At 36.9% G+C, this 16,277-nt stretch overlaps 1 protein-coding gene across 2 annotated transcripts in view; it reads right to left on the bottom strand.

Moving 5' to 3' along the window:
• Positions 1-4,078: 4,078 nt before the first annotated feature.
• The window catches only part of LOC127964566 (tomoregulin-2-like), a 54,777-nt gene continuing 42,578 nt past the window's right edge, over positions 4,079-16,277 (bottom strand). The window contains exons 5-10 of one of the 2 annotated variants that reach the window (XM_052564792.1): positions 14,440-14,536; positions 7,610-7,758; positions 7,233-7,292; positions 7,005-7,128; positions 5,900-6,058; positions 4,079-4,506 (exon numbers count right to left, since the gene is read on the bottom strand). In XM_052564792.1, coding sequence (XP_052420752.1) covers positions 4,410-4,506; positions 5,900-6,058; positions 7,005-7,128; positions 7,233-7,292; positions 7,610-7,758; positions 14,440-14,536 — 686 coding nt within the window. In that variant the 3' untranslated portion in view covers positions 4,079-4,409. Of the gene's footprint in view, positions 4,507-5,899; positions 6,059-7,004; positions 7,129-7,232; positions 7,293-7,609; positions 7,759-14,439; positions 14,540-16,277 lie in introns of both variants that reach the window. The other variant, XM_052564791.1, reaches the window with a different exon arrangement.

Genomic DNA, 16,277 nt, shown 5'->3' with positions numbered 1-16,277 from the left:
ATTGAATCTTGCTCTATAGTCCGAATGAACAAAGAGAAGGAGAAGGAAAGACACTAACTCACTCATAGATCTGTGACCAAGAAAGTAAACACTGTGCAATAAACGCCTCACCTGGAAATCTGGTGTGATGCTCTTATCAAAGATAAACACGCCACATTATTCTGTTTCGACCAGAGGTCATTTTCTGAATAATGACAATCAATGGGGACAGAATAACATACATAACTTAGATATCTTTTTGGGCTGTAAGTATCTAACATAAAATAAATGTTATCTTCCACATCCGTTCATTTCTTGAGACTGAGGCGAATGCCTACCTGCACGTACAAAGAGCCCCCCCCACACACACACATTTTAACTATCCCATAAAAAAAGCTTTCTTATTTAAGCTTAATTAAGCTCAAAACTGAAGTTGAGCCACTTATATCACATGGGCTGTTTTACTGATGTCCTTACTATGTTTCTGGACCTGGGAACATTACAGTTACATTGGTGTCTATGGAGGCTCAGAGAGCGCTCACATTTCATCAAAAATATCTTAATTTATGTTGTGAAGATGAACAAAGGTCTTACATGTTTGGAACGATATGAGGGTGAGTAATTAATGATATCATTTTTATTTGGGGGTGAACTAACCCTTTAAGCTATTCCAGAATCAGCCATTACATAGTGCAGTGAGGCCTGACCTCTGCAGGTAGAAGGTACTCACTGCACTTACAGAACTTATATTAGAAAGAATAAATTATATAAAATGAATTAAATTAAATTAATCAACAGATTCACTAACTTGGAGTTTAGGACTGGTATTTTAAAAACCCTATCATTACCACAAAAGCTTTTACATGCAAAACATGAAAGCAGACAAAATTTTTACATGTTATGTTAGGTACAAATTGTTACATTTTTGGACCATATGTGACAATGTTTCAGTAGCCTATGAATGCACTTCTGCAGCTGGATAATGAAACTGTAAAGCATCTCTTTAATGTGTAGTTTCCTCTCAGCTGTGTTAAAACGTCCTGTTGTTGATTCTATTTAACGAGAGTCTGTAGATCTGTAGATCGTCATCTTATTAGTTTAATGTTATTGGTGACTATTATTGAGATGTCACGTTGCATTATTTGTGTTTCAGCTTCATGGGAAAATTCCTGAGTATGCAAAGACATCTCACTGCAAAACACACTAAAGTTATGCATGTGTATAATTGCTACCTTTGTTTGAAACTTGGATGGCTTCGCTGGTAACAGGTTCTTCAGTATGGCTGCTGGGTGAATTTAAATTGTTCGGTGCCTGGTGAGAGATTTATGATGCTGCATCACAGTAATAAGTACGAGAAAGACTTCAGCCTTCATTAGCCGAATGATAGCAGACAGATTTATTTTTCTTGCCTCTGGGACATTTTGACCAGTGATGAAAAAAGCAATAGACGGTAAAGACATTTGAGAGATAATTTGACAATTTTCCCATGCACAGATCTAGACGGCCCTGAAGAACAGAATTTTCAGAGCCCTCCCAATCACCCACATTAAATGCCATTCCCTTGCTTTATTTATTCATTTTTGTAAAGATCTTCAAGAATGCAACAAGAGTCAAAAAAATGTAGCCTATATTTTACAGTTTTCTCAGTCACTTTGGTGCATTTCTCAAATCAGAAATGAAATTCTCAAAACTACTTGTACAACCTCCACATCATCTAGTCATTAATACACATCATAAAACCAGTTTCTCATTCTTTTGAACAAGTTGCGATTGCTTTTGTACATTCATGCAATTGATTACGCACATTTATCTGCGGTTTCCTACATTATCAGTTGCTAATGTCATGTTGCTCAAAATGTATTATACAGTTTTCTGTGCAATAGTCTTACCCCCCAAAACATCTAGTCTTTAGTTCATCGTATAAGTCATTAAATGCAAAATGGTTAATCTAGTTGTCATAAACTGCCAAGCACACTTTTTATTTGTATTTTTACACACTATTATTAGATGTTTTGTCAATTTGGCATGAATTGTGCAAGTGAATCTTGACTAATGAAGAGAATGTAGATGATAAACCAATGATAAACCATTTCTCTGAAATAGCTCAAAGGTTCATCTCATGAATCTTCAGTAGGAAAGCTTATACTGTATAGACAAAGGACAACACAAGAGTTACAAATTCTGAAAATGGAATTATTTTCATCTTTGTTCCCATATTTCCTTTTCTATATCACAATGGCATTGTAAAAGTATTATTTTTTTTTTTTTGGTCAGACCACTAGTAAAAGTGTAACTGGGAATTCTATCCAGTCTCTTTCAATCAACATCCCACAAACAGTAATGTGTAAATGTGTAGTTTTGAAATGGATATATGGCATACATAAGCATATGGCATACTGTTCAATACAGTAGTTTACATCAGAACATCCCTCCACTGTTAAATTGACAACATGACTAAGCAATTTGACTGTCTTATCCGTAAACTATGACACAAGGACTTGACATTCTGATGGCACTGACATGTTCATTGACACAGATATTTATTTTTGAGAGATGAACTAAGGATTTTGAGCAAGAGACTGGCTTTTGCAGGTCATCCATGGTGCTTTGCTATTTGTACGAGTTTTTTTGAGAAATGCACTGACTGTTTTGCAAATCTCAAGGATGATTCAAGAAATGTAACAAAGCGACTGAGAAAAACTGTAAAGCAGTGCTTCCCAAACAGGGCTACAGTTTAAAAATGAATCACTGTTAAATGTCCACTGCCTGCTAAATGACATCCAGTCTTAAGTTAAAAGGAATACATTTTTGGTTTAGTACAAAACCTTGCAATAGTTCTCACTGAGACTGAGATACAATAAAACAGATCAGATAAGTGATGTCTTCACGCGGCTTGGCAATCAGCTGAGAATGCAAAGTATGTCTACTATGTACCTCTTGCACTTAGTTGTTTGCCTGGAGCTCTTTTAGTCTACGGGGGAAGCTAAGAGACAATCGAATACCAAATTCATAGTCACCAGGGCTACAATTCTGTCCTGCATTGTTAAAAACACGTAACCCTGAGAATAAAGGGTCTGTTTAGTGGAAGGAAAATGTATGCTCATTTTCATTAAGGCTCTCTCTTACCCCTGTAGCACACAGACTGTCAGACAGGACAGGAAGTGAAGGGACTCCACTGGACCGGTCTGGGGATGAAGTAGGAAGAATTTCTGCAGACAAGGAATGTCTGGAATTCCTCAGTCTTAAGGGTCTCGTCCTCCACATGACCTTTAGAGGTCAGAATATTCTCTGTATCTCTCTTAAAAAAAAAAAAATAATAATAATAATAACTGTGCTACTTTAACTCACTTCCCAGAATCCAGGACTGAGTATCATCTGTTGTTACTAGTTTGTTTGAAGCTACACTATTACCATGCATTTGTCTTTTTTTCTTCAGCTTTTTCCAGGGGCGCTGCACAAGATCCCGGGCCCTATGCATAGGCAGTCCTAATGCACCCCCCCTTGAAAATATATATTCCAGACTTTTCAAGGGCCCTCTCTTCCTTTGGGGCCCTGGTAATCAGTACTGGTTTTACCCCCAGTTCGATGCCCCTGGCCTTTTCTGTTGTTACAGGGTAAAACTGACCAAAATACAACAAATATGTACTGATATATAATAACAATTATATTGGATAAAAGTCTTATTTGAAAAGAAAATAGTTAATTTTGAAAGTCAGGTCCATTATTTTTTATGTTTTTGAAAGAAACCTCGTCTTATGCTCATCAATGCTACATTTATTTGATAAAAAATACAGCAAAAAGTGTTATATTGTGTAATATTATTATAGGATAAATAACTGTTCTCAATTTTAAAATGTTATTTATTCCATTTATTCCACATATGACAATCTATTATTATTTATCATAAATGTTGCTTAGCTGAAACATTTACAAATATTTTTTTTTTTACATGACTGAGATCTAAAACATTAAAAACAGCTAAATAAACGGTTGAATTCCCTCGCTAGAAACACCTGAAACTGACCATTTACCTTCAAGTCAGACCTTTTAAAAGTCATGGCATCCTCAAAAGAAAAAGGAAAAAGAAAAGACACTGTGCTTTGTGATATAAATTATTTATTTACATTACAGAAAAAGGACCCCATCAAGACAAACAAATTAACTATTGGAAATATTACCCATACATAACCAAATAACAGGACTTATCCTATCACGGTGTCCTAAAATTCTCTGTTTTTTTGTGTCCTGTGCCACAGGTGCAAGGCATCGTGTGTAGAACCCATCATCCTCCGTTATATCTGCACCGTCGTCCTCCGTCCCTCTGTCCCATCATCCAGCAGAATGCAGTGTCTCTATGGGGACGGAGAGCCAGTTTCTTCTTTTCTGTCCTCTTTCCAAACTACATTTCCCATGATTCTCTGCTCACGGGCTCAAATGAGGCGGGTGGAGGCGCGCAGGGTGTTTTCAGAGTTGTAGTGCATTGTGGTCTGCTTCTGTCGGTTGATTCTGTTGGTCCGTGGGCACTTCCTGCAGAGGAAGGAAGCGAAAAGGACATCCTTATCATACATGTAACTTACCTCCACCAGGCAGCTCTACGTTATTTCTAGTCAAAACAATGCCTGGAAGGAAAAAACTCATATTTCAGAGCTTAAAAAAAGCCTTTGTTATAAAAATAGCTTCTTGTTTAGAGTTTGGAGAGTGGAAGTTTTTAAAGGAATGTTCCATGCATTCTTCTGCATCAATATTCATCACAGTTTTCCACTGATATGACTTGAAACCGCACAACAGCTCACAGACTCTAAAGGGGCTGTTTCCTTTACTGAGAAGAGAATAAATAAACAAATACTGACAATGAAGCTTGCTTAACAATGATTCCTTATGTATATATTTCTTGGCCCATACAAATTTATTCTGACAAATACTTTTTGACTGGAGTCTTCAAGTCATGTTATTATGATTTTATTCATAACATCTTGTAACAAAAGCACTATCCATTAGTTTGGGTGTAATATATTTGACTGCCACTAGCGACACCAAATGGAAAAGCAATCTGTGAAAACAATATTTGCTCAACCAATGGCATGAGTTTAGAAATGAGTACTCATTTGTCCAAACAATGGAAGATGGGCTAAGAGTTAGATGTAGTTTTTTATTTATTTTTATTTTTATTTTATTTTTTTTATAAGAAACAATCGTTATTTTGGAAATTTCAAGTCAGGTTTTTGGGACTACTGTTTTAATGCAATTATTTGAACATAAATACTGTAAAAGCAGTAATACTGCAAAATATTATCCCAATTTAAAACAACCTATTTTCTATGTGAACACATTTTTAAAATGTCATGTATTCTTGCATTTAATTACTTCAGAAATTATTCTAATATGTTGATGTGGTGCTTAATAAATATTTGTTATCATTATCAATGTTGAAAAAAGTGAAATACAACTCTTTTGTAACATCATAAAAGTCTTTACTGTCACTTTTGATCAGTTTAATGTGTCCTTGCTGAAGAATTTCTTTCAAAAACAAAATATTACCGATCCCAAAATGTTGAAAAGGTTGTATATCTAGACTGAAGACTATCTGAGGTCTAATAATACATCAGTCACTTCTACAATCTCTCATGAAATGTCTACATAACAAACTTTTTTGATGTGAAAAGTAAATATTACATAGACGGATGAGTTATTTAGTGCTGCCAGTGATTTAGATTTCACTACCCCACACACACACACCCTTCGACAATGACCTTTCACGCAGTGTAAAGTGTGTTATTCTGCAGACTCCTGCTGGCAGGAACTCTCACTCTATAAAGAGCTGTGAGTGTGTGCGATCTACACGGGAGGTAGCGGTCCTCTGCTTTGCTTCGCAGTAGCACAACGTGTGTGATATGATGCTGTGGTGTGTGTTTATACTCACCGGGTGATACACAGCACCACTACACATATGATGGCCACCTGCAGAGTCCCAATAACAGACGCGATGAGGACATAGCGGAGCTTTCCAGAGCCAGGCACCACATACAGCACATTATACTCTTTAGTGTCACACTGTGGACCGCTGAATCCTGAGTGACAGCTGAAGAAAAGAGGAAGAAACACAGCGTTATGTCCTTGTTAGATTCAGGTTGTTTTAGAGAGTCTGCTCTCTCTGTAATATCTCTGTTCACACACACATACAGTGCTCCTCGCTCTCAAAGTCTTTCCTCAGAAACACCTGCTGTTTTACTGCAGCACCTGCCAGAGAGACTCTCCTGTTCTGTCTATTCAGTTCTCTCTAGTACCCTTTAATTTGTTTTTCGGTGACTTTAATATGAGTTTCGCAACCTGAGCAGCCAATTATTTTTGAGTAAGCTGATGTGTGCAGTTTTCCCGTTTAATACCATCTTCTGTCCCAGTTTGATCTGTAGAAATGACTTGCAGAATGAATTCCCTAAAAAAGGTGCCAATCAACCTTTGGACAACGTTTGTTTTGGGGCAGCACTGGGGTCTGTTTGGTTTTTATGGTCTTAGCTTTAGTTAACTATCTGTATATCTATCTATATATAGCTAACTAAAGCTAAGACCATAAAACGTAAACATATTTTATTTCAGCTAGTTGCCAAGAAAACATGTCTTGTTTTCATTTAGCTTAACTAAATAAACCACTACACTACACTAAGGCCACAATAAACCAAATAACAACTATACATGCATTACCTAATAAAAAAAATCGAAAATACGTAACAACATGACTAAATCTTCACAATTAAATTAAAATAGAAAGCCTACAGACAAATTCAAATATAATATTATTTTGATGGTACTAAGATAACTGAAAAAAAAAGGGCAGTGTTTTTTATTTATTTTATTTTTTTAATGTGGCAGCTCTTTCTTGGCTTGAACACTAGGGGGAGACAAAGATCTGCGGTATAATGTTACACGATCACAAAAGGTGTGTGCGCAAACACACACTGATTCACAATGTATTTTTGTAGACAGGATACGCTGGTGTGATCGGACACATCATGAGTTTGTGTGTGTACCTGCAGGACGGTGTTGAGAGCATGTTGGGATATTCACAGTCTCCGTGAACACAATAGTTCTTATAGTGCTCAGGGCAGGGGATGTACAGCCCTCTCGCCACCTCTGAAACCTCAGGCTTCTCCTCTAGAATTCAAACACAGTGGGTCAGAACAGCTAAAAGTCAAGGGCACTTCAGAACCACAGGACAAATTTATCAAAAACAGCTTTTTATAATTAAACACACCCACCTGTGTAGTCTGTCCTGGCATACTGTCCATCCCCTGCTTTGGTGCCTGTAATCATGTCGCCTACAGGATAAAAAAACAAATTCAGATGATAAAATGAACAAATCTGCTGGTTACATAATACAACATTGTTTTTTTTTTCCCTCTTCATTTGTACATTGTCATTTTGAAGATATCATCTGGGAAATTGCTATATTCCAGAGACTAATGATCCTATGTACTCGAACGAACTTGATTATGTAACATTGATTTATATTGTTCATCTTTACATGTGTTCTCTGTTGTCTTATATAAATGCAAATTGAATGGAAGAAGACATAATGTCACAATGTAAGGAATTAATACATTATATAAAGCAATCATAAACCTGCGCTTCTTACCCTGACAGTGACCAAGGAATTTGACCTCGATTCGTTCCTGCCGCTGACATGACGCCTCTTTTACCTGGCAGGGGTTGTCATAGGAACGGCCGTCTGACGCGCACACGGGGTTAAAACTGATGTGAGAGCAGTCGATGTTACAGACGCACCTGTGTCGTGAGAAACAGCATAGTAAATGCCAATTACTGAAAAAATCAAAGACCGTGAAAAAGATCATTAAACAAGTGTCACACCTTGTTTGATCAAGCTGTCAGCCAAGAAAAACACTTCAAACATGCAAACCAGGGACTCAAAATAATTGCTGGAGGGGATTCGGTGTTGCAACCCTGATATTGATACAAAAACTTGAATATTCAATTAAAATTTTCAGGCCGTCATTGGAAGTAATGCACTTTTTGGCATTCTACCAGTTTTTATTAATATTTTAGGAGAAGGAGGAGGAAACAGAAAGCAGATTAGAAGGCTGGTCGGCTCAATCGAAAGGTTGGGAAACAATAAACATTTCCTGATTCAATTTGGATTCACAAACTCTGAGTTTGGTTGAAAACAGATTCATTTGGGTATATATTTGGGTTATGATGTTAATTTTGTGTATATATGATTATGAAGGACAGTGTTTTAGATTGAAACAATAACTCTTTTTTTTTTACAATTTATAAAAAAAAAAAAAAATCCTGTCAGGACATCTGTCATCAAAGATGGTTGACAATTAGCAAACAGTTTTGATTGGCTGTATGGTTTTATTCTGGGCAAGAACTCCCTGTGCATCTATGTAGCCTAGCATGGATAATAGCGGGGAGATCAGCAATAACCCCCTCTAGGGTAAACAGAACATAACCAACATAAATGTATTGCAGATATCATTAATTTTTAATAATTTAAAGTACACATTTTATAAATTAGTCTGGTTCCAAGGAGAATCAGAAGATCGAATTCTGACTCGACGAGAGGAGGAGCTGGGGATGGAGGAGGGTAATTAGCTATTGAGAAACTAAAAACTGCTGACAATAATCGAAAGGCCTTGTATATGAATGTTGAGATAGGCGTTGTATGTATATAGGTAGACGTGGATCAGCTGAGAGTCAAAGTGATGCGAGCTTGACTAACGTGACCTGCCAGAACTTACACTATGCTTGATTATTGTGAATTATTATAAATATGAGCTTGCTGCTTAACATTTAAATACTTGGCAGTATTTAAGCAGTTGCAGCACGCTTCAGAAACCCTCCACCTTCCCCAGCTCCACCTGTATATTTGTATTGGCAGTAGCAAGTCTCAAGAGAAAACAAATCAACACTTGCATGTATATAAGCCTCCTAAATTCTCACAGAATTGTCAAAACAGTAATATATTAATATAAATATTGATGGGAAAGCTGAATTTTCAGCATAATTTTCTTCTGTTTCACATGATCCTTCAAAATCACTCTAATATGCTGGTTTATTGGTGATGAAATGGTTCTTGTTGTCAAATGTTGAAAACAGTTGTGTTGCTTTATTCATTTATTTATTTGAAGAAAAGGTATACATTATAACAAATAAAAATATAAATCTACAGCAAAAGTTTGTCCCACAAACAACATACTTGCCAGGAATTGACGGTTTTAAGTATTTCATGTATACTGTTGCTGGTAGATACAATCAATCAAACGAACACTTGTTTTTATGCCTACAAGAAAATTGCTTTTGTAAAAGCCAGTTCTGCAAAAGGTGAACATTACGGTTTTAATGTACACCTCTCCATCATGTATGAGTGTGTTAAGCTCAGCATTTTCACAGGCGTCCTGCGAGACCATAGCCCTGCAACATACACAGATTACAATGGTAAAAAATACAGGCCTCTTTACAAAAGGTCTGCATCAGCGGGAACGGCAACCTCGCATAAACATTAACTGACATTCATAATTGCCCATTTGGCTTGAGGCTGGATGAATTACCATTAGAAACAGATTAACACCAACATCAACAATGTTTTTTTATGATGTGTCTACTCTATAAATGTTGATAAGGGTGTCAAGATTGCAAATGTAATGAGTAGAGTCTGTTTTCCATCTTCTTGTCTCAGCGTGAAGCTGGAAGGGAAAGCTCAGGAATGAATGTGGACAGGATCGAACTGGATGCTGCAGTGATTTTCAATCTATAGCACATTCTTGAGTCTATCATCTCAGGGGCTTAATGACTAGCACAGAAGACTGGCTTAGCAACTGCGAACACATCAGTGGAGAATAATACAACGCTCCGTTTCAAACGATAAGAAATGATGAGTTCCGACACTTTGATGTTCTGTCGCTCGTTTTCATGGCTGCTTCTCTTCACATACCTTCATTAACGACGGTAATGAGCGCTTATGTGCGTATGCATGAAAGACGATGCTCTTCTGAGGAAACGAAGACATACAGAATCCCAGACAAAGTTTCTTACATTTATGAAGAATTTACTTTTGTGTGTGAACCAGTCATTCATTCATGCCTGAGAGAATCGAAAACCTGTCATATAGTCTTCATTTGTGTATGTTCTGTGAGTTTATTGGGTATATAAGTAATTCCCGAAAGAGTTGACATTAATTTATGGTCTGAATCTTCAACGTTCAGGTGTTTCTCCTGTAGTTTCTCTCCAAAGTAAGTATGTGTTGTCTGTGTGCCACAGCAGGAACATGTTGAGCGGAAATGACAATTAAACTGCCGTTCCCAGTCACTTCTCACTGCAGCAAACAGACGACAGTATAATTATAAATCTGTCATTATTTTTGTGTATGTGTGTTTTTTTCTTCCACTTTCTTTTTTAATATATCCACCCTGCCAGTGGGCTTTAGTGATGTATGGAGCTGTTTTCTATTCTGGCACTACTGGAATAATGCAAACCGACTACAAATGTAAGATAAAAATATCTGTTTTAAATAGAGACGTAGACTGAACTGAACTGTGGCGTGGAGTCAACTCAAGGGCAGCTTTGATTGTTTGCCATTGCTAATTGAGATCTGTAATGCATATTAATTTAGATAAATCTCCAGAAACATTGAATGCGAGATAAAAACAAACGGGCACAATGATATTGAGATGTATTTATTGCGAAGCACTGGTAATACACACACACACACACACATTTGCTCTCTAGTATGACCGTCTGTAGTGGTCATAAAGGCTAATGTGTCTTGAGCGCATGAATATTTAATGTCAGCTCTCACATTCTCTAGGCACACACACACTGCAAATGCATTGCGCCAACAACACACACACACTCACACATTCACCCAGATGCACACACACATCAAAGATTTCCTATAGCAAATCAAGTAATAATGGCTGTATGGGTGAGTCAAACTGAATGGTTGAGATTTCCTAAAAAATTCAGGTTGTTTGTATGATAGCCTCTGTATGTGTGTGAGTGTGTTTATCTTGTTGAGTGAGGGGATATGTCTTATTGATTTGTAAAAGCCATGTGGTTTCTCTGTTATCTAAACTTTTCCAGCATGGCCTGTGGGCTTCCTGTCTGTACAGCTGCTCTTTACTCACACACTTTAGTCTCCCCCTCTCTCTCAACAGCAGAATTATGATGACTGAGTCTGTACTTGGTGAGGATAAGTCTCTGTTTTGTATCATTGATAGTTTGATGAGTTTTGGCTTTTTGATGCAAGTGTTTCAAATGATTGATTTAGATTAGCAGTGTTAACTTGGTTGCAATTGCATCCATCCATTCATCCATCCATCTGTCCATCCAAATAAGAGACTTGGTGTATTTCGAGCTGATTATAATTAAAAGTTCGTTTTTATGTTTTTTTTTTATGTAAGGTATATTCAATATAAACTGTCATCGTCCCTCCCTGGCAACAAGGAGGATATACTAAGAACATTATATATATATATATTTAAGGAAGCACAATAAGACAAATACAATAGAGACACAAATTAAACTAACTTTTCAGATACTGTAGGTTTTACTTAACGTGTATACATTTATTTAACGTCTTTTGTTGTTAAAATTAATGACAGATAGGTATTTAATTTGGAATGCTGTCCTTTTAAGACGGAAGGCATGCATTAAATGCTGACATACGTTCAGTTTTCTCACACCTGTTCACGTTCACTTAATCCATAACTTACTGTATTTATGTGAGATACTCTACACGATAAACATTTGGATTGTTGTGTGTGTATGTGAGTGCTGAGAACTGGTCGCATTCTGTATATGAGAACTGAGGAAGTGGAGCGTGCATACGCACACAAGAGAGAGAGCACTTCTATCAGCGTGATTCCGCCTATCATTTGTCATATTGTCATTTTGAAAGACAATAGGATGCATTTTGTATGTCCAATAGTCCCACATAACATTATAGTCCAGTCACGTCTAGTTAACGAAAACGCTGCATGAATTTCATCATAATTTCGTCATCAGATATTATTTTTTAGCTCGTCAACGTCTCATCTTAGTCACATAAAAAAAATGTGTTAAACAATATTTTTCGGCGTTAAAAGAAATTAAAAAGCTGTATTTATCTTTTATAAATATGATAAAACTAAAGACTTTTTGGATATATGAAGAATGCAGTACTACTCTATAGGTACTCAAGATTAACATGAGATTAGGTGAAACTGTGTATGTTATGTAACCTTTAACATATAATTGGAAAAATAACCAGTTTATTGCCTATCTTTAACCATATAATTACAGTATTGTCAAAATCCAATATCTGTCTGTCTACGGAGTTTTTAAAATCAAATGTAAGACTTTAAGACTTTTTACCTGCACAAATGAAATAAATACTGTATGTACACACAGGCCAAACCTATACAATCTTGATTATTTATTTGATATTTTGCTGTTACCAGTCAAATGTATATGCTGAATGTGTTAAATATTTTAATTCTTTTCTTCCTGTGAGAGGGCAGACCAGAGAAAAGCAACAAAAGTTCATATTGAATTAAAAGCCGGATATAGTTTATGATTATGAAGATTAATTAATTCCATATTAAAAACATAATTGAAAATAGTTCAGTATAATTGAAACAGATTATTCTACATCAACATTTGTGAGTGCAAGGTATTGTATGCGTCCTATTTTAATGAATTTCCTGAAATCAATATTACTTCTACCTTCTTTTCTCTCTCTATTTCACACAATCAATGACTAGGGCCCTAAACAACAGCCAAACAAATCCGGTGCTTGTCACTACACACAATCAGTGCACAAACACACGCAGACATGTTATTAATGCAGCTTATAGCATTGATTTTATTTATAATCGCTCATCTCATTTTTTATTTTTTTTTTGTAATCCTTTCAAGTGACGCAGGAAGCTGGGAAAATGGAGCGAGACTAAAATAAGAAGGGCTGCTGAGAGAGGTAGAGTGTTTTTGGTAGAGGAACAGTGAGGTGAGTGAGTCATCTGCAGTCAAGTGTATCAGAGCAAGGGGTCTGTCATGGGACCATCCCTACAACTCAGGCATAAATGCCTCAAATCGTGCTGATATCTCCGAGGAGGGAGAGGCTGGGCTGTTTCATTCTGATGCCTCCAAACACTCTGGCTCTCCAGCCAGTGCTTTCTGAATCTTTAGTGAATCTACAGGCTGTCTTTGCCAAGGCCGACATGTTATTCCCTTCAGACACCCTGAGAGAGATAGACGGGAGGGAGGAAGAGAGGCCTTCTTCTATTAAGATTAAAGGGTAGTCTCCTTCACTCTTGCTGGCAGTTTGAGCTGTTCACTGAAACCCAGGGCAACGAAAACCTCCTTTCCACATCCACGGGTGGATTTTATGAGTCATGATTTTTTTTCATGTTTACAACTCAAACAGATTCTCTAGAAATGATAACTGTTCCTCTTTGAATACAACATGGAGATGTTGTTAGAAAGACAAAGTGGGTGTTGAGGTTTTCTGCTTATATTGTATCGGATATTAATGAGTTCTCATTGCTGGAGCGCCGAGGCTAAGCGGCCATTTATCAGCAATGATGAAACTGTCATAATTGGCCTTGTTTCTTGCTCATTTATTTTGGGCAAGTTCTTAAAGTTCATATTAAAAGAACTGAGATTAAAGTTAAAGTATGTGAAACACCCCATATTGACCCCTTGTCCCATATTCCATATCCTGCTACTGGCAGCACCAATCAATCTAAAACAATCTGTCTGTTACTGACCAGGGGAAGTTTTCACATCAAAGGTTAAACAGTTAACTGAAAAAAAATACTATTATTGCAAAAATGCTATTAGAAATGTCCCTTGAGCACCAAGTGATTTCTGAAGGATCAAGTGACACTAAAAACTGAAGTAATGGCTGCTGAAAATGCAGCATTGCCATCACATAAATTTAAGACCCATTCAAGTAGAAAACAGTTATTTTAAATTGTAATGACATTTAACAATTGTACTGTTTTTAACTTTTAATAATGTATTTTTTTACCAAATAAATGCAGCCTTAGTGAACATAAGAGACTTGCCGACATTAATGAGAAATAAAGACCATGACTATCAAGGAAGCTTTTCAAGGCAAGAATTTTATAAATAAAATTTCAGTCTGTTCCAAATTGAATAAGGCTCCAGAGCAGTGTTTTTATCATGCATTTTTTGTCCCCATCCACTTTCATTGTATGAAATAAAGCAGTGTGACCTCTCTTAAAAATAACTACTTTAGTCATTTGCAAAGAAATAAAGTCATTCAGGTCTGGAACAACATGTGGATAAAAAAAATAATGACAATATTCATTTTTGAGTGAACTGTCCCTTTAAAATAACAATAAAGTTGTATTTAAATTAATTAACAAATATTATGGCATCTTTCTTTTTTTATTCCGTTCTGTTGGTATTAGCTCTCATACAGGCTGTTTTTGTACTTACCAGACATCTTCAGCATCCACATCACACTCGGCCCCAAACTGGCAAATGTCACATGTGGATGTCTCCTTCTGTCCATTCTCTGCCGAACCCTCGTTCCCTGCTTGGATACATTAAGACAAGACAAGACAGCATAAGCTACCAAAGGTCTGATAAAGATTACTTAGGCCAAGATGAGCAGGCAGTCACAGTCTGTCTCTTTCTTCCCCACAAACATTCATAAATAGATGGAGAGACAGAGGACAGTCATAATTCTCATTCAGTCTTTGTCTCTTGCTCTCACGAGAAGTTCAAATCCCCCACTGATCTTTCCTCAGCCTCGCCCCTCATTTCATCATGATGATTTCTGATTTGCCGCTCCTGCTCCCATGATAGAGGCTTCCCAGGAGCCAGAGCTTAAAGCCCCTCGCTATCGCATATCTGCCCTCATCAGTGGACGGGGAAAAGCAATCCCGTACGCCACCGAATTTAAATTACGTCTCCTTCTCAGAGGATCATCGCTCCCCTTTAGATCCTGACCCTCCATCATGAGGTGCTATTTTTAAAACTTAGACTGCAAAGACAGAGAGATGAGAAAAGAAAGGCAGGCAGATATAAGTAAGAAAAGATACAAGAACGAGAACAAATAAAATATACTGCACTTAAGTGTAAAGAACACTATTTAAGTCAATGTTCTGCTCTATTGATTTATTTTACATTTTTTGGTGCAGACAAAACAGTGTCAATCAATCAGTTTTCTGAAAACTTTTGAGTGAATAATTCACCTATAGTTATGTGTTTTTTTTGGAGTTATTATTTAAAATTAATCGAAATTTAGAAAATTTCAGTGAATGATTCAATGCCTCACTCTTAAAGCCAACTCCTTGTTTTGTTCAAGAACTGTCGTAACAATGTAACATGCAGACTGAGCCACTACAAAAATACCCACCACTAATACACAGACTGTCTGGAAGATGCAAAAAACACAACTGGCGAGACAAAAAAAAAGTACAAATCAAATCAATGGGGAAAATAAATGCATGTTCTACTAAAACTATGAGTTTAAGATCATTTTTTTATTTTATTTTGTTAACGTGAACACAATTGCTAACATTAATTTTACAAGCATGAAATGATAGATCAAGCTTTGCTCTAAACACATCTCGTGTCCAGCATCATGACCGGATCTGATTACCCAGCTTCTCCCTGAGGTGTGTCTGCATGGACCCAAGGATGTGGAAATGAGAAACGTGTCGGAGAGAAGGGGCGGAGATAGTTATCTCCATCCCCCGGTTAGACGGATCCTCTGAATCGATTTTCCCTGACCAGAAACACAGTCGATCACCAACTCCAACTCCTTCTTTTTTCATTCTGCAAACCGCTACCAAAAAGATCCTAAATCTGACCCTGTTTGTGAATATCTAGGTCAATGATTGATTTAATATATCAGTTTTTTTTTTTGTGGATAATGTCTAAAGTCTTTTGTTGTTGTTGTTAGTGTAGAATCTTTAAAGTGCTTTTCATGTATAACGCAAAGACATTTAAGGTTATGAAACTTTCGAATGAAGCGATCTGAGCACACACTGAGCAGAGGAATAGGTTTTGCTGTAAATGGTGGAAGGAAAGGAGATACTCAAATGAACACAAGACAGATGGTGAGTGTCCAAGAAAATGGCTCTTAATGGGACAAACCTACTTGTGCAGAAACTAAGGAGAAAGGTGGGGGTGAATTTAGGGCACAACATGGGCTGTCAGACAAATGATGAATGAAGCCACCCATCTCCTGCACAGTGTATGGAAACTGACCTTCACAACAGCATAGCATTCCAGTCTGGGTCAGAGACGCTGTATATGAACTGAGA

The sequence above is a fragment of the Carassius gibelio genome, chromosome B9 (genome assembly GCF_023724105.1).
Source record: "Carassius gibelio isolate Cgi1373 ecotype wild population from Czech Republic chromosome B9, carGib1.2-hapl.c, whole genome shotgun sequence".
Classification (NCBI taxonomy): Eukaryota; Metazoa; Chordata; class Actinopteri; order Cypriniformes; family Cyprinidae; genus Carassius; species Carassius gibelio.
The sequence above is the reverse complement of the archived record's forward strand: the minus strand, read 5'-3'. Positions and strand labels throughout refer to the sequence as shown.